Source organism: Microtus oregoni, unplaced genomic scaffold (assembly GCF_018167655.1).
Source record: "Microtus oregoni isolate MIOR12 unplaced genomic scaffold, Mior012 000025F_ref0000491, whole genome shotgun sequence".
Classification (NCBI taxonomy): domain Eukaryota; kingdom Metazoa; phylum Chordata; class Mammalia; order Rodentia; family Cricetidae; genus Microtus; species Microtus oregoni.
The window spans coordinates 34635829-34655629 of record NW_024543084.1 but is presented as its reverse complement, the minus strand read 5'-3'; the positions used below and the strand labels follow the sequence as shown (position 1 = coordinate 34655629).

At 37.6% G+C, this 19801-nt stretch overlaps 1 protein-coding gene and 1 long non-coding RNA gene across 2 annotated transcripts in view; one reads left to right on the top strand and one right to left on the bottom strand.

Moving 5' to 3' along the window:
- The window catches only part of LOC121462853 (ubiquitin carboxyl-terminal hydrolase CYLD-like), a 75571-nt gene that overhangs the window by 4631 nt on the left and 51139 nt on the right, over positions 1–19801 (bottom strand). Inside the window, 8 exon segments of the mRNA XM_041674816.1 lie at positions 55–187; positions 4613–4679; positions 5527–5618; positions 7460–7582; positions 8700–8841; positions 9661–9826; positions 10635–10988; positions 10991–11016. Of these exon segments, the coding sequence (XP_041530750.1) occupies positions 55–187; positions 4613–4679; positions 5527–5618; positions 7460–7582; positions 8700–8841; positions 9661–9826; positions 10635–10988; positions 10991–11016 (1103 nt within the window).
- On the top strand, positions 155–9856 carry LOC121462855. The gene is made up of 3 exons (XR_005976374.1): positions 155–317; positions 9197–9319; positions 9697–9856. It is a non-coding gene; the product is annotated as an uncharacterized LOC121462855 (long non-coding RNA).

Here is a 19801-nt window from a genome sequence, read left to right as displayed (position 1 = left end):
CATTGTTAAGAAACAAAATAAAGTAGCAGTACAAGTCCAGTTAGAATCACTAACCTCTGCAAATTTCAGGTTGCTGTCGATAAAAGACCATTCTAGTAACTGTTGAATTGTAGGAACTCCAACTTTCTCATTTTTTTCCACAAAGATCTGATAGAAGTCGCAGTCTTGGACTTTCTGACCTGCTGATCTGGGAGCACACAGGAAGAATTGCATATAAGCCACTTACCAAATGCCTGAATCGAGTATGAAGCGTCTGACAGACCTGAGGACACAGCATCATAATGCTCGTGTCCAGCTTTGGATTGTCCACACACCAGGTGAAAGACAATGATTCGGATGAGATAGTTAAATGTGCTTATGCAGAAGACCTCATAAATTAGTTCTTCTGCCTTCTTTATAAATTATTCGAAAGTTCTCTTGCCATCACAAGAAAAATGTAGAATAATATTCCAGACAAGAAACACTATATGAACAATAATCAGTTCTTCTCCCTCCAAATCTAGAAGGTAGCAGCTACTTTAAAAAAATTAATTTTTATTTTATGTACACTGGTGTTTTACCACGGATGTCAGGTCACCAGGAACTGAAGTTACAGACAGTTGTGAGCACTGCTTTTACTGACTAGAACAAATGCTACAATGCCTCAGTGACAGACTCTTAGACCTTCTAAATCAAACTTCTTTACTTCCTAAAATAAAAGCCCTGGGAGGGAGGAGGGAGAGAGGAGAGGGAGAGAGAGAGGGAGAGAGGGAGGGAGAGAGGGAGGGAGGGAGGGATACTTTCCTAGCAAGTCAAAGCAGGGCAAGGTGTGACTCCCAGGAACCCTAACAACTATCCTCTAGGCTTTCAGCTACCAGCAGCTCTTTAGATGCTCACCCACCAACTTGACAAACACCAGGTAAATGGTCACAGTGAAACATGAGGGTCCAACATCTCCCTTCCCTTACCAGCTTACTAGTAACCATTAAAACTAACTCTACTGAGAAAATTGTTTTTCATCTTTCAGCTTACCGCTTATCTTTTTTAGCCAAGTGTCTGGGTTTAGAATCAGATTATTTAAATGTATGTCTAGATTTCAAGAGTTTTAGAAAAAAAAAACTGTCAGCAGTTTTTAATCACAAAACTTCTGTGATTCAGGCAGCAGCCTATTGTGATCTTCAGCTGCCCCAAGCAAATTATGTCCTGAATTTACAAAACATAAAATCTGGTAACTAGCTACAGCACTCTTGAGAACTCAAAGCTAATAAGAACAGATTATAATTCAAGAAACTAGCAGTTATTCTAGAATAACATTTTAATTGGTTGTTGATGACTACAAAAAATCATAGAAAAAGTCATAGAAAAAAATCATAGAAAAAATTCATAGTTAAAAATAGCATAGAAGAGAAAACAAAAATAATGGAGGTAAAAAAAAATCACACCCAGAAAAATCAAGGATGGCCAGGAGGAGGCATGGCAGCTAGTTAATGGAGGAAGAGATACATAGTGTCCTAACACTGTAGCAGAAAACTGGGAGGAACAACAGCCACTCAAACCTCACTTCCAGGGCCAGGCATGGTGGTGCACACTTTTAATCCCAGCACTCAGGAGAAAGAGGCAGGTGGATCTCTGTAAGTTTGAGGCCAGCCTGGTCTACAAAGCAAGTTTCAGGACAGTCAGGACTATATAGAGAAACCTGTCTCAAAAAAGCAAACCAAACCTAAAACGAAAAACAAAACAACAAAAATCACTCCTCAAATCATATGCACAGGGGAGTCCTTTTAACCGTAAAGAATAAAGTCTTCAGTCATAAAAAATGGATTAACTGGAAATAAACATACTAAACAAATTAAATCAGTCCCATAAAGAGAAACAATGTATGTTTTCTCTCATTTATGGTTCCTCGATCGTCTACAGAGAGACAAAAAGCATTAATTTGTATATGACATGAAAGTAGACGTGATGCTGCCTAAGGAACAAAGGAACTATGAGGAGGGAGACATGGAAAGGGACAGAGGGATGGAGGTACAGGGGAAACATACGCAATATACAATATGGGGTTTATGAAAATTTTAGAAAATGATAAAAATAATTAAATAACCCCATGGCTAGTGTTTTAGAAGTTTGGAAACCTACAGAATCATAACCAAGTTGTGAAACTGCACCAAGCCATGCTAGTTGGGTTGTATTTTCCACCAGGGACAATCCAAGGGCACAAGAATACAAATTTGGTAAATTTTAAAAAGTGGATATTGACATTTTACAAACATGAATATAAAAACATTCATGGATTGGTGTGGTTTGGACCATAATAGGTGAGTCCTGAGGTCCTATACTCATTCCAAAATCCGGCAGCTCCATGATGAGTGTGTGCAGCTTGTGACGTCACTGCCCAGCCACAAGGAGCCGGGGTCGCCCTGCCTTGATGCTTGTGACTCTTGCTTTGCTCTGGCCTTTCTTTGCTTGCTCTGCCCCCAACTCCTTCCTTTTGGGATGAGAACCAACCCTGTGCCACTGTAAGCTGGAAGTACAAAACTTGTTTATTGGTTTTTCAGGAACTCATGGTTAAAAAGACTATTTTTGAACAGTGTTGGAACATTAAAAATTATGGAAACTTCTGAAGTTAGAATGAATGTATTCTGCATTAAAGATGACCAAGAACCTATCGGGACAAAGAGTAGAAAGTAATAGCTTTAAAATCATATGTTTAAGTCAGGTGTGGTGAAGCATGCACTTAATTTGAGCACTCAGGAGACAGAGGCAAGCGGAGTTTGAAGTCAGTCTGGTTTACAAAGTGAATTCCAGGACAGCTAGTAGCCAAGACTGTTACACAAAGAAATCCTGTCTCAAAAAACTTGGGGCCTAAGAGAGAGAGAGAGAGAGTTCAGCCATTAAAAAAATAAAAACTAAGGCTCATAACCAAAAGTGGTAGGAAATGTCTCAGCTATCAAGAGGTTAAGACAGCACACTGCCCTTACAGAGGACCAAAGCTCAGTCCCCAGAACCCAAAACAGGTAGTTTGCAACTGCCTGTAACTCCAGCTTAAGGAAATCTGACATCCTCTTCTGGCCTCTGTTGGCACTGAATTCATACACACAATTAAAAATAAAATTAAATGTATTTTTAAATGATATATTTGGGTATCAAGTTGACAATAAGTGGTCTGGTGATGTTAATATTGTTAGCTTGACAGGATCTGGAATCATCTATGAGATAAACCTCTAAACATAACTGTAAAAAAGTTTTCTGATTGGGTTGAGGTGAGAAGATCCACTCTAAATATGGGCAGCAGAATTTCACAAGTTTGGGCCCCAGAATGAGAAGGAGAAAGTGAGCTGAGCACCTGCATTCATCTCCATCTGCTTCCCTTGCAGAAGCAGGGACACCGGCTGAGGTACAGTCCCACTACAACTGCACCAAGATGGACTGTACCTCACACTCTGAGCCTCATGTTTGCTTTATATCCATGTTTGCTTTATATCCATGGGAGGCCTGCCCTCTTCTGAATAGAAATGAAGGAGGAGAGGATGGGGGGAGAGGGAGAAGGTGGGAGGGAAGGACTAGGAAGAGAGGAAGGAGGGGAAACTGTAGTTGGAATGTAAAAATCATTAAAAGAATAAAACAAACCAAAAAATTCACATATTTAATTATTTACTCTTTCTCACTAATTAATCAAATCTGCCTTGTAGCTCAGTGTAAATCTTTTTTTAACTCTATCTTTGAAAACAATGATTGCTTATTTTTCTTTCCTAAAACATAAAATATTCCTTTTTCTATATGCTTGAAGGAATAAAAAAATGTTGTTGATTTTCCATGATTAATTTTTACATGGCTAGACTATAATAAATTCTTTTCTTAAATCTTTGTAGATAATTCTCTGGATTTTCTAGGTACATAGAAAGCGATTACCAACTTGGACTTGCTAATAAGTATGTACACCCCATGCTTATGCATCATGCCAGTTCACTAGTTAGAGATTTCTGAAGAGAACCAAACTTTAACTGTGATACTTTCCTTGCTCCTACAATCAGTTTAACCCTGGTTCAAACTGCATTGCTTAGACACAAGAGGAAAGAGAACTCATCAGTGTGGGTTCTTAAGAAAGTAGGCAGCACACTCCTAAAATTTCCACCAGAGAAACCAAGACTGAAATCAAGAGGGGCCCACCATTCAAATGACCTGGGAAGCGCAGACATTTCAAACATCTCACTAAGAACTGTATCACAGTAAACTCAGGTATTCTTTCAACATGGGGAGAAGGAAGATCTAAACTGAGAATGAAAGAACTAACTTAAGGCTAACTGTAAGTTATGGGAAGCCAAAAACAATGCTCTCACTGTTTTTTTTTTTCTTTTTTTAAATTCAGTTAGAATAAGATTCCTTTTAAAAGTTCACTAACTGAACTTTCAAAAATATTAACATGCAATTTCATAAGTAATTAAATTGTGGGCACATCTGTCACTAGGGCTAATTAAAAGGACAGTTCACTTGTGCCCTGGAAGTTAAGTGTAGCTCAGAGAGAGGACAGCAGCTAGTGAAACCCACATCTATGCTAGCAACATTTAGCTACTGGGCAATGGCAGTGTAAAAGAAGGTCTGCTTCTGAAATGCTTCTAGACAGCTTGAGACCTACCTTATTTTTAACAATGGCTCAACCCTTAAAATATCATGAAACAGGATATTTAGAAATTCTTCAGGATCTAGGAGAAAACAAAGCAAAACAAAACAAAACAAAAAAACCCAAGTGAATCACAGAGAAAATTTAAAAACCATTCTATTCTTTAAGAGAGACATATTAATTAAAAGTTTAGTTATTTCAGGTTCTCCTGACAAGGGAAAACTTATAATAAAACATTACTTTTCCATTTGTTGTCATGATGCCCTATTTAACAGAATATACTCATTCACACACAGTGAAATCATTTTTATGTCTTTTGGGAGGTTCAGTAGAATATACCTGGTATATGCCCTATTTTTTCTTCTATTTTAGTAATAGCCATGTGTATAAATGCCACAGCTGGTTATAGTATACTGTTAACAAACTAATTCAGGAGTTGAATCTGAGCAAATTCTTCAGTTGTGAGCAGACAGAAGTGCCGGCCAACTGCTCCACAGCCCCTTTCAACAGGGAGCACAGTGAGAAACTGAGTGCTGGGGACTCTCCCTATCACAGGAAGAGAAGCAGCTCCGAACAGCCCTGCTGGGGACAAGGACAGCTCTTTACTTGGTCATCTTCTGTAGAGCCAGCCGGCTGGCCTCTTAAAGACTTCTTCCACATCACATCACTTCAGAAGAATCACAAAATCAGGAGAAATATGCATGTCACATAGAAAAGAAACTTTTCATATTTTTGCAGTGCTGGGAATCAAACCCAAGGCCTCTTACATACTCCACCACTGAGTATACTCCTAGCCCTCTCAAATGAATCTAACTTAAATTTAATCCTCTAAACTAAATTGGTATATTTCAGGAAATAATTTAGCATATTACTAGATGATAAACTTTCAAGTTATTTTCAATGCATATATTATAAATTAAAAGGGTCACCTTTTTCTTCAGATGTAAATCCTGATGCAGCAGGAACTTTTTCAAGTATTTTCCTCAGTTTCATAGTTTTTGTGGCACACACATATCCATATCTGTTGATAAAAGTGAATTAACTGACACTGGCACAGTGAGTCATATGGCACATCTTAATAATCAAGTACTTTTCATACAATTGTAACATGTTAAAAAAAACAAGAGACAAGGCATTTATTTTTAAGAAACAACTGTAGGCTTCTTACAGAAGTTTGAAAAGTGAAAGTCTGAGAATCAGAATTGTTTCCAGATACTATTAAACACCTTAAAAATAACTACCATGTACTAATACAATTCTGAACTTTTTATGAAGCCTGGGTGAAGCAATTTTTAAATGGCATTTGCTTATTATATTAAAATACTTATTTTATAAAATAGGATATCCAAATTTGAGAGAGCCCTTCTATTACACAGGATAAGAGACATGGAAAAGGGAACTGATGAGATACTAAAAATCTAAAGTCTGAAATCAAACAGTCAACATAATTATGACATTCTCTTTGTTTGACTATAGGAGACCATGGGCTTACAAGAACAAGTCAGAGACAGCTAATCATACTGTGTACCCGCTTTTTAGAGCGACCATCCACCTACTTGGTAGCTCTTTGCAGTCAGCAAACACTAAACACCTACCACTTGTGTAATGCTATATGTAGGGCACCAAAAATACAAAAGGAGATTAAAGAAACCTAACAACAACAAAAAACCAAATAAACAAAACAGGATCTCTACCTGTGGGTGCTTCCATTACATAATGCGAAACCTCTGTCCAAACAACAGATATGACATTTGCAGACACAAGAAATATATCTCAAATTTCTGAACTACTGATCTTGCCTTAGCCTCTTGAGCTATCAAGTGCTGGGATTACAGGTATATCCCACCATGCCTGACAAGACACACCTTGGTCTCATAGGCCATGCAACAAGTGTTTTCTATAGAGTGGTGACAAAATTAGAATAACTATGATTCTGGACTAGTTGGGCAATCGTATGCAAAAAACGTTTACTGATGGATTGACAGTATTTTAAAAAGAAGGAAGGTTGTGATAATATGCCTTGTAGTTAAGATTTGACCTGTGCTGTTCTAGTGTCATTTACATAGGGAAAGAAAAATCTGAGAGTTTAAAATTTGTGTAAGACAAAATAATTAATATTAAAATCAAAGCACATAATTAAAGGATAAGATGATTAGAAAAGTAAGGCAAACAAGTATCTAGAGAAATTTGTTTCACTTTTAATTTACTTTCTTAGCTATGTGACACAGTACGTCGTTTGGAATACTCCTTATAGTTTCATATTTTGTTATTTTTAAATATATTACGTTAATTTTTATTTTCACTGTTAAGAAAAGTGTACCACAAAGTTTAAATTGATCACAGTTGGACTTTAAATTGCATAGTTTGTTCTCTATGTCCCTGAGCTATCTGTTTCCTGATCACTGGATAATCTAACTCTTCATCACATAAACGCCTTGTGAAGTCATCACACATCAGCATCATGTATCAAAGTCTTCTTACATGGTCTTCTGCACATTTACAACTACCTTAGTAAAGGAGTAAAAGAAGACCTAAAGAAATTCTTTTAAATAAACAAAACACCATGTCACTTTAATATACCTCACTTGTTTCTAGTGCAATGTCATGTACTAGACAAAGAGGCAAAGGGATAAATTTGTAGTGCATGACTCCAAATGAGTCCCATCATTTTACAGAATGCACTGCCCAGACTAAAACACACATAAACAGAGGACAAAAAACAAAGGTTTTAAAAAGTCAGTATTTCATGAGAACTAACTTCTTTTTTTTTTACTACATGAGTACAGAGCATAAATTAATTACTATACAAGAAAACAGTACACAGAACACCAACTAAAGACAAAACACATGTCTTCTACTTACATTCTCAGAGGATTGACTATTGCTGTCCTCAGTAGCTCCTGGGTCTCACTATAATACTCCACATCATTCTTTTCCTTGGGTCTGAGCAACACAGTATCCAGGACAGAACTAAAAGCAAATAAGCTGCAAAATAAAAGAATATTTTCCTCATGTTATAAAAAGAATAAAATTTGAGAAAGATTCTTAAAGGAGTAGGAAGAGGCAAAGGGATAAAGTGTAGGGAACCACTGGCCTAAGAACTCATGGACAGACCACACAGGCCCTGTGCTCAGTACCCAGAGACCCTGCAGATCCGGACCAGAAACACCAAGACTGCACCATACACGTGAAGGTTGAAAACACGCCAGAGAACATTATGAAAGAAGCTTGTTTACATAAACCAAGAGAGGCCTAGAAATCGGTCACACACACACAGACAACATAGGGAGAAAGTCAGAGACTGGTCAAGACCAGATCAGACTAGTCAGGACAACTTCATTTCATTATCATCAGATAGGCATTTCCTTATAATAACTTGTGAGTGATTAGCAATAAAAATTTGCTGGTATCAAAGAAAATAAATTTAGTTAAAATAAATTTTTATCAGCAAATCTAAGGAATATTATAGTAATGCTTGCTTGTTTGTTTAATCAAAAGTATCCCAGCAACGACAAGACCCACCTTTATTGTGCTCTCTCCTTTAAAATTCTAACTTCCACACTAACTTCCTAACTCTTGTGGCACAGCCTACCGAGTGGCAGATCCACTTCACTGGCAGTGCACAACCCTTACGGCTATAGATGCAATCTTCATAGCCTAATGATCCTTGCTGTTCAACTTGATCCACTTTAGGGAAAACTACACAAAGGAGGGCAACAGTGATCCCATGGAAAGTAATTTTTAATATTAAGAATTTTTATGATCATCTCGAGATTCCAGAACCCACGCAGCACGCAATGCCAATAGCTTGCTGCAGGTTACTTGGCACACGTGCCATCATCTACACTGGAGGCAGATGTCCTCAGAGTATCTGTTCACTCATTATTCACTGCAGTATTTTTATATTAGTGCTTTGGATCTAGGAATAGGATATGAAATTCTTTAGTCACTAAGGACCAAATCTCATGATCTTTCCTAACTCTGTCAGTTTCTCTACTCAAAGGCAACTGGCACCTTCTTCCATATACACACACACACATACCTGTCTCCCCTCTCCCCCACACAGCACTATTTACACTTACTGCAGAAAATAGGAACTTACCTGAATAAAGTTGAGTCCAAGTAACAAGAATTGTAATAGCCCTGGATGCCTTTCTTCTTTCCAATCATTATCTCTAAACCTTCTTTTTCCGTCTTTGGTGGAGTATTTTCTTCTACTACTTCACTTAAGTAGCCTCCAAATACTGAAAAGATAAAAAATAAAAATAATCTTTTAAATCATGACAGTATATATTCATATGCATGTACATATATATCATTTAAAGTATATTTTGGCATCTTCTGCATTTTTTTACTTTAGTTTACTGATATTTATCTGGACTTATAAAAATTCAATTATTCACTTTCAACATCATTCCTGTCATATAGAGTTTAGAAAATTAAGTCAATTAAGCATCTGTCAAAGAATATTTTGTTACTTGTCCAAAATGTTTCATTTTCAAGTATAAAAAGAAAACAAGTTTCCAAAATACTCTTCAACATTAAGAAAAATGTTTTTCATAAAGATGTTTTCCCTATTTCCCCCTGCTTGACTCTCAGTATTGTTAAGGGAAAGGCCAGCATCAGCAAGCTAGTGACAATGAGAAGAATTGTCCTCCATCTGTCAAGCCAACTGCATCCCCAGACTGTATCAGATTTCTTCATAAGGACATCCGAAATGAGGTACTTAAAAAGATGTGGAGGGGGAAGTTATTGCTAAAGGGACCACATTTTCATTTCTACCACCCACACTGCCAAAAATTTAATGTCTATAATCAATAAAAGAGAAGAAAAAACACCACCTTTCAGTCTTTAGACCCTAAACACTTTTCCTAACTCTTCTTTCAACATATCTCCTCTTAGGACAACTCTCTTATGCACCAAGTAAGAATCTTTACCAACTTCGAAACTTCATGAACACTGGCAAGTAAATAAAACATTTAAACACTGTCACCCTCAGATGCTAAAATGTAGCAAGAAACAGTCATTCCAGATGGGTAAATAAATTAAAAGTATCCAATTACCTAAAGAATTACACCTTTCAATCTGATTATAAACAGGCTCCAGAAACTCAAACCTAGAGTCCGGTCTGCAGCTCTTCAATTTCACAAACAGAGCCTTCTTCACGTCGCAGGTGAAATAGCGCGTGCCCCTGAACGTGCCATCTGTACAGCCCGCACATTCATCCTCCTGAAAAAGAAAGGTTTTGGTATGTGTTACACCGGGAAGAGCTATGGAGTTTTCACTTTTTCTGAATTTCTCTTTCAAATCTTTTCTGAACAGATCAGCAAGAAGGAAAAGGGACTGACTAACTGGTGCTTTGGCCCTCAGCTGGTGGTTTAAGAAAATAATTCTTTAGCCCTCCGGGAAGTATTTGATGCATTTCCTTTCAAAATACATGCTTAGAACTTCCTTGGTTTACTGAGTTTCCCTGAGCCATTTCAAAAGTATTAAAATCAAGGGGCAGGAGTAGATAAATTACCTAGTTCCTCAACAGCAAGAAGACAAGTGAAAAAAAGTTAAAAACTATATTTAGGCAATAGCTAAATTTATTCAAATTCTCCCTCCTGGTTATGAAATATCACACAATATACTTTTTTTAGAGCCAAAAATAAAACCTTCCCCTCTCCCAAAGACTCCAAACATGATTAATTTTAAAGTCAGTCACATCCCTGAACTGACTGCAATGGGAGGAGGCTAAAGAATAAGAAGGAGAACTGGTCACTGAACTGCTTTCTTTGCTGCATTCTGTTTGTATGTGGAGACTACATGTTCTAGCCTAAAAATCAATCTATTCCTTGATCACAAACAAACATGAGGAATAAGTGAGTGAGAAGCCTTAGCAATGGCAAAGGGTGAAGGTAAGCAATACTATATTTCCTCTACTACTGAATTTTTTTTGAGAAAAAATAACTTCCCAAGAAATTATCTAATAGAGGAAAACGTAGTTTTAAAACCCATGAAGAAAAGTTGTAGATTTCAAGCCAAAACAAATTACCAGTTTCAGCCCAGCTAGCACGTCACTGAGCCCAGGCGGCTGGCCAATCCAACGGATAACCCCATAGAACGGGGGATTCTTTTTCACTTCAGCCAGTGAGCCCACCTCTAGGCCGTATGCATTACCAGAAGAGATGGGCAAAGGTGGACTCTTCTGGACAGGCAAGCTGTTCAGCTCGCCCATCACACACTGCACTGACAATGACAGTGGGCTGTGAGCAATGCTGCCGTTAGTATTGGGCATCTTGGTCAGGCTGAACGGTAGAGAGTGCAATCTGTTCTTGCTGGATAAGGAGTTCATGGAAGGAGGTTGTGGTGGAGGTGATGAATGTCCAAAGTCTGGAGACAGCTCTGTAAAAGTGACTTTGCAGGGTCTTCTGCAACTATGAAAAATTGTCCTTAATTAGAAAAGGCTGTTCAAGAACATTAAATATGACTGCATCTTCTAAAAACAATACAAAGTTCTAGTCTAACTGATCACATGATCCCTTTGCAAGTCTGCTTGAAAGCACTGTAAACTCATTGGCTCTGAATAATGTTTTTGCTCCTCTTCTCGACCTCCACAGATTCCTGTCTCAGTAATCTGGCATTGGTAGCTAAGACTAGTCAGTATCACATGGATTATTTTCTTTCCCATAATGTGATTAAATTAGAAATTAGTATAAAGAGATATAAAAATTAAATAATAATTCTAAATAACCTCTGGAAGAACAGTCAGTGCTCTTAATCTCTGAGCCATCTCTCCGGCCCATGATGAATGAATTCTTGAGAGAGGCAGGTCATGCTGCCTATGCTCACAAAACAACACTCAGTGTGAGAATCAGATGTGGCAAATACCCACTCAGGTCACTTTCTGTGTGAGTATATATGTAACCTGTAGTATGCAACTGTAGATTGTACTGTGTGTTTTAGCTTATAACTGAATCCATGTCATAAGCAGTCATCCTAGAGACTTAGAACACTATATTTTCATTTAGTTTACTGAATCTACTGAATACAAAGCACTGTAGAAGCACTAAGAACTTATAGAAAATACAGGCAAATAACCAAAACCACTTCAGGGACACTTAACCTAACCTAAGAGAGTGAGTGAGTACAGCGGGAGAAAAGGTTTCAGTTTAAGAGGTGAAGAGCAGTCAGCCAGACCATTGAACTGGAGGAACTAGAAGGATTTCCAGGTAATTAACTTGCACAGATGAAGGAAATAAATACATGAAAGGAGAATGATATCTAGGAAACAAGGAAAGGTAGTGTGTTTTAAAGAAAGGAAGATAGGCAAGGCTTTAAATGAGTCACTTCATTTCTAGAAACAGTTGATCCTAAGAAGGTGTATTAAGAGATAAGAACAAACTGCTGGGCATAGTGGTGTACACTTTTAATCTCAACACTCAGGAACCAGAAGCAGGTGAGTCTCTGTGAGTTCGAGGCCAGTCTACTCAACAGAGCAAGTTCTAGGACAGCAAGGACTTTTTATACAGAGAAACCTGTCATGGGTAAAAAAAACAAAGCAAAACAAAACCCAGACTACTAACATATTTCAAATGTATCCTCAACCCTAATAACAGTGTAGTTGAAACTATGTTTAATATTTTAGTTCAGCAATATTGTCATATTAGCTATGATCTATTCACTGTTTCCAAAATTAACAAATATTGATGAAAAAGTCATTTCCCCTTACATATTAAACAGAGGGTACCATTATAAAGAGGACTAAAATTATAGATTACCTTCATCAATATACAATGAATTTTTGGATTTGGATTGTTGTTGTGAGTCAACAGATGACCCACTTAAGGTATAAAATAATTCAGAACTGGTTCTACTTCCAGGGTCTGAGGTAGATCCTATGGAACAAGAAAAGTTCCTTTTTTAAAAAGCCAATATGTTATAAAAAGAAATTTTATAAATAAATTAACATGCGTATGGTAGAACAACTGCTCACACAACTAATATACATATACATAGTATTGTATTGTCTTCGGCTTTAAAAGTTTGGTAATTAGTCAACACAGAAGAGAGTAGGAGTAATAAAATTAATATAAAAGTTAGCCGTTTATATTAAAGCTCTAAGAAACCATTCTGGTGGTCAGTGGTGACACGAGCCTTTAATCCCAGCACTTAGTAGAGGCAGGCATATCTGAGTTTGAGGCCATCCTGGTCTATTGAGCAAGTTCCAGGACACTACAGACTATCTAAAGAAATCTGGACAAAAAAAAATCATTCCATGTAGTCTATTTTTCAATGTCACCTCTACTTTGATGAAATTACTGGCTCACGAATTTCACCTCTATCATTCATACCATATAACAGTGGTTTTCCACCTTCCTAAATCTGACACCCTTTAATACAATACCTCAAACTGTGGCAAACCCCAACCAGAAAATTATTTTCGTTGTTACTTTATTACTGCAATTTTGCCACTGTTATGAATTGTAATATAAATATCTTTCTTTTCCAAAGGTCTTAAACGATCCCAATAAAAGGGTCATTCAAACCCCAAAGGGGTCACGATCCACAGGATGAAACCCCGTTGCAGTCAACAAAAGAACATCCAGCAGTGTTATAGAGCCTAGACATACACAAAGTTCTTTCACCAAGGTTTGTGAAGTGCATTCTATGATGGTCACATGATGTGGGATTCTCCTCCGCATGCTGTGAATACCATTGGTTAATAAAGAAATAGGCTTGGCCTGATAGAGTAGAACAGAGCTAGGTGGGGAAAACTGAATGCTGGGAGGAAGAAGGGCAGAGTCAGTGAGAAGCCATATAGCCCCACAGGAGATGCCGGAACTTTACCCGGTAGACCACAGCCTCGTGGCAATACATAGATTAATGGAGATGGGTTAATTTAAGATGAGTTAGCCAGAAATATGCTTAAGCTATTGGCCAAACAGTATTGCAAATAATATGGTTTCTGTGTGATTATTTTGGGGCTGAGCAGCTGGGAACAAACAAGAGGTCTCATTAAAAAGTCACACACACACACACACACACACACACACACACACAAAAAAAAACTGCCGAATGATGCACTTCTCAGAACTCATCCCATTAATAAGTGGCTCATCATTATAATTTCCCTTCATAAACTTCAAATGTGATCATACAAGCTGATGAACAAATTAAGTTAAAAAACATTCAGGTTTTGGGTGGATATATGGATCAGGAGTAGAGTCCTATTTTAGTTTGTGTAAGATGCAAGATTTGAAGCAAGCACCAAAAAATAAAAATAAAAAAGTAATCTCAGTGTCTGGAACAATACCTGAGTAAAAAAGTACTTACCTAGCTTATAAGGTTCTGTTGACTTTGATCCCCAACATTACAAAAGAAATAATATATTTTTTTAGATTTACAATATAAACATCTTAGAATTTTATTAACACAATTTCTTGTTCTTTGTAGTTTAGGAGGATGGACCTCCGAGGCTCTGTGCCCTCATTAGGGATGTGGTGGAATATTCGGCCTGTGCCTGTCAATGGCCTGACAATGCAGCCCACGACCCATATGACCAGGGGTACTTTCCTCCTTTCAGGAGAAGGCCAGGATCACCTCAAGCACCAAGACTAGGAAGCCTGATGACGACAAGAAGACATGATTTCGAGTCTAGCATCTCTCATGCACTGCTTGAGCTGGAGATGAACTCAGATCTCAAGGCACAGCTTGGAAACTCAGTATCACCCACCACAGCCAAGGAAACTGAAGCTGGTGATGGTCAGAAAGCAATCCTTATTTTAGCACCAGTTTCTCAGAAGAAATCTTTCCAGAAAAACCAAGTCCGGATGGTTCATGAATTAGAGAAAAAGTTTAGTGGCAAGCATGCAGTCTTCACTGCTCAAAGAAGATTCTGCCCAAGCCAACTCAGAAAAGCTGTACAAAAAAATAAGCAAAAGCACCAAAAGCTGCACCCTGGCAGCTGTACATGACACCATCCTTGGGGACTTGTTCTTCCCAAGTGAAACGGTGGATACTCCGTGTGAATGCATGGCAGTCAGCTCCTAAAGGTTCATTTAGACAAAGCTCAGCAGAACAAGCAGAACACAGGCCGAAACTTTTTCTGGTGTGTATTAGAAGCTCCCTCCTCTCTCTCTCTCTCTCTCTCTCTCTCTCTCTCTCTCTCTCTCTCTCTCTCCCCCTCTAGTGTTTTTCACTGGAACTTGCTCTGTCAACCAGGCTGGCCTCAAACACAGAGATCCACCTGCCTTTGCCTCCTGAGAGCTGGGATTGAAGGCGTGTAACACCGCCAGCTGTTCTCTCTTATCCAAATAAAAAGCTCCCTCCACAGCTCATAGGCTGGCCATTTCAGTGGATTCTTTACTACATCCTCACTTAAAATCATGTACATAAAATTTTAGTTGACATAAAGTGTAGGAACAAACTATATGTATACATATATATATATATATATATATACATATACACACACACAAACAATAACATATAGCTTATTTAACATCTTGGAGAATCATATTATCTTATTGTAAATTACCAAGAATGGGCTCCATACCTGTAACCTTTGGTTCATTAATACTAGATGAACCTTTGTCACCATCATCTCTTGACATAAAGGCAAGTTTGGGAGGCCTCCTTTCCGGTGTCATGCTCTCTGAAATAGTAAACATACTTTTTAACTATATATGGAAGAAACATAGTTTAGCATAAAAAACAAAGAAATCCTTTCCAACAAAAAAGGCACAATCTTTATAGTCTTACAGATTCTCTTTAAAGACTCCACAGTACTGAAAGGTAATTTCTCAGGTGAAAAAAAATCAACACTGTACTTAAAAATATAATTTCTGTAAGAAAATATAATCATCAGTTATCAAAAGGCTTTAATTTTTGAAAAGTTAGTCAGAAGCAGTCAAGTTTATTTGAAGTTTTAAAAAGCTTTAAAGAAAACCTTATTCATACTTTTCGTCACATTTTCCAGATCAGCATGACCAAAACAACCCTACACATTACAGTGTTTTATATTCAAGCGTTTATGGAGGGTTTCAAGATAAACATGGACAATCTTGTTTACTGTAAAAACCGGAGCCTTTACATGCCCACGTGCCTGGATAACCTCTAACCAATGTGCTGCACTAAACTGACTTGATAAAACTTTCTCAGCCACCCAAGTATGCTGGATCAGTGTATTTCACAGAACACAGCTTGATAAAATCTTGGGTAGGAGACAAATCAGAGTTAGGAATGGACTCAGTACTAGTATGTTTCCACTTTTAAGCATAACATGCATTAAGAATAACAGATATGTATACAAACAAATGCAAACAGGAAAAGCAGAGAATTACACACAAATCAATAATGCAAGTTCTAGGACAGCAAGGACTTTCTATACAGAGAAACTCTGTCTCGGGTAAAAAAAAAACAAAGCAAAACAAAACCCAGACTACTAACATATTTCAAATGTATCCTCAACCCTAATAACAGTGTAGTTGAAACTGTGTTTAATATTTTAGTTCAGCAATATTGTCATATTAGCTATGATCTATTCACTGTTTCCAAAATTAACAAATATTGATGAAAAAGTCATTTCCCCTTACATATTAAACAGAGGGTACCATTATAAAGAGGACTAAAATTATAGATTACCTTCATCAATATACAATGAATTTTTGGATTTGGATTGTTGTTGTGAGTCAACAGATGACCCACTTAAGGTATAAAATAATTCAGAACTGGTTCTACTTCCAGGGTCTGAGGTAGATCCTATGGAACAAGAAAAGTTCCTTTTTTAAAAAGCCAATATGTTATAAAAAGAAATTTTATAAATAAATTAACATGCGTATGGTAGAACAACTGCTCACACAACTAATATACATATACATAGTATTGTATTGTCTTCGGCTTTAAAAGTTTGGTAATTAGTCAACACAGAAGAGAGTAGGAGTAATAAAATTAATATAAAAGTTAGCCGTTTATATTAAAGCTCTAAGAAACCATTCTGGTGGTCAGTGGTGACACGAGCCTTTAATCCCAGCACTTAGTAGAGGCAGGCATATCTGAGTTTGAGGCCATCCTGGTCTATTGAGCAAGTTCCAGGACACTACAGACTATCTAAAGAAATCTGGACAAAAAAAAATCATTCCATGTAGTCTATTTTTCAATGTCACCTCTACTTTGATGAAATTACTGGCTCACGAATTTCACCTCTATCATTCATACCATATAACAGTGGTTTTCCACCTTCCTAAATCTGACACCCTTTAATACAATACCTCAAACTGTGGCAAACCCCAACCAGAAAATTATTTTCGTTGTTACTTTATTACTGCAATTTTGCCACTGTTATGAATTGTAATATAAATATCTTTCTTTTCCAAAGGTCTTAAACGATCCCAATAAAAGGGTCATTCAAACCCCAAAGGGGTCACGATCCACAGAATGAAACCCCGTTGCAGTCAACAAAAGAACATCCAGCAGTGTTATAGAGCCTAGACATACACAAAGTTCTTTCACCAAGGTTTGTGAAGTGCATTCTATGATGGTCACATGATGTGGGATTCTCCTCCGCATGCTGTGAATACCATTGGTTAATAAAGAAATAGGCTTGGCCTGATAGAGTAGAACAGAGCTAGGTGGGGAAAACTGAATGCTGGGAGGAAGAAGGGCAGAGTCAGTGAGAAGCCATATAGCCCCACAGGAGATGCCGGAACTTTACCCGGTAGACCACAGCCTCGTGGCAATACATAGATTAATGGAGATGGGTTAATTTAAGATGAGTTAGCCAGAAATATGCTTAAGCTATTGGCCAAACAGTATTGCAAATAATATGGTTTCTGTGTGATTATTTTGGGGCTGAGCAGCTGGGAACAAACAAGAGGTCTCATTAAAAAGTCACACACACACACACACACACACACACACACAAAAAAAAAACTGCCGAATGATGCACTTCTCAGAACTCATCCCATTAATAAGTGGCTCATCATTATAATTTCCCTTCATAAACTTCAAATGTGATCATACAAGCTGATGAACAAATTAAGTTAAAAAACATTCAGGTTTTGGGTGGATATATGGCTCAGGATTAGAGTCCTATTTTAGTTTGTGTAAGATGCAAGATTTGAAGCAAGCACCAAAAAATAAAAATAAAAAAGTAATCTCAGTGTCTGGAACAATACCTGAGTAAAAAAGTACTTACCTAGCTTATAAGGTTCTGTTGACTTTGATCCCCAACATTACAAAAGAAATAATATATTTTTTTAGATTTACAATATAAACATCTTAGAATTTTATTAACACAATTTCTTGTTCTTTGTAGTTTAGGAGGATGGACCTCCGAGGCTCTGTGCCCTCATTAGGGATGTGGTGGAATATTCGGCCTGTGCCTGTCAATGGCCTGACAATGCAGCCCACGACCCATATGACCAGGGGTACTTTCCTCCTTTCAGGAGAAGGCCAGGATCACCTCAAGCACCAAGACTAGGAAGCCTGATGACGACAAGAAGACATGATTTCGAGTCTAGCATCTCTCATGCACTGCTTGAGCTGGAGATGAACTCAGATCTCAAGGCACAGCTTGGAAACTCAGTATCACCCACCACAGCCAAGGAAACTGAAGCTGGTGATGGTCAGAAAGCAATCCTTATTTTAGCACCAGTTTCTCAGAAGAAATCTTTCCAGAAAAACCAAGTCCGGATGGTTCATGAATTAGAGAAAAAGTTTAGTGGCAAGCATGCAGTCTTCACTGCTCAAAGAAGATTCTGCCCAAGCCAACTCAGAAAAGCTGTACATAAAAATAAGCAAAAGCACCAAAAGCTGCACCCTGGCAGCTGTACATGACACCATCCTTGGGGACTTGTTCTTCCCAAGTGAAACGGTGGATACTCCGTGTGAATGCATGGCAGTCAGCTCCTAAAGGTTCATTTAGACAAAGCTCAGCAGAACAAGCAGAACACAGGTCGAAACTTTTTCTGGTGTGTATTAGAAGCTCCCTCCCTCCCTCTCTCTCTCTCTCTCCCCCTCTAGTGTTTTTCGCTGGAACTTGCTCTGTCAACCAGGTTGTCCTCAAACACAGAGATCCACGTGCCTTTGCCTCCTGAGAGCTGGGATTGAAGGCGTGTAACACCGCCAGCTGTTCTCTCTTATCCAAATAAAAAGCTCCCTCCACAGCTCATAGGCTGGCCATTTCAGTGGATTCTTTACTACATCCTCACTTCAAATCATGTACATAAAATTTTAGTTGACATAAAGTGTAGGAACAAACTATATGTATACATATATATATATATATATATACATATACACACACACACAAACAATAACATATAGCTTATTTAACATCTTGGAGAATCATATTATCTTATTGTAAATTACCAAGAATGGGCTCCATACCTGTAACCTTTGGTTCATTAATACTAGATGAACCTTTGTCACCATCATCTCTTGACATAAAGGCAAGTTTGGGAGGCCTCCTTTCCGGTGTCATGCTCTCTGAAACAGTAAACATACTTTTTAACTATATATGGAAGAAACATAGTTTAGCATAAAAAACAAAGAAATCCTTTCCAACAAAAAAGGCACAATCTTTATAGTCTTACAGATTCTCTTTAAAGACTCCACAGTACTGAAAGGTAATTTCTCAGGTGAAAAAAAATCAACACTGTACTTAAAAATATAATTTCTGTAAGAAAATATAATCATCAGTTATCAAAAGGCTTTAATTTTTGAAAAGTTAGTCAGAAGCAGTCAATTTTATTTGAAGTTTTAAAAAGCTTTAAAGAAAACCTTATTCATACTTTTCGTCACATTTTCCAGATCAGCATGACCAAAACAACCCTACACATTACAGTGTTTTACATTCAAGCGTTTATGGAGGGTTTCAAGATAAACATGGACAATCTTGTTTACTGTAAAAACCGGAGCCTTTACATGCCCACGTGCCTGGATAACCTCTAACCAATGTGCTGCACTAAACTGACTTGATAAAACTTTCTCAGCCACCCAAGTATGCTGGATCAGTGTATTTCACAGAACACAGCTTGATAAAATCTTGGGTAGGAGACAAATCAGAGTTAGGAATGGACTCAGTACTAGTATGTTTCCACTTTTAAGCATAACATGCATTAAGAATAACAGATATGTATACAAACAAATGCAAACAGGAAAAGCAGAGAATTACACACAAATCAATAATGCAAGTTCTAGGACAGCAAGGACTTTCTA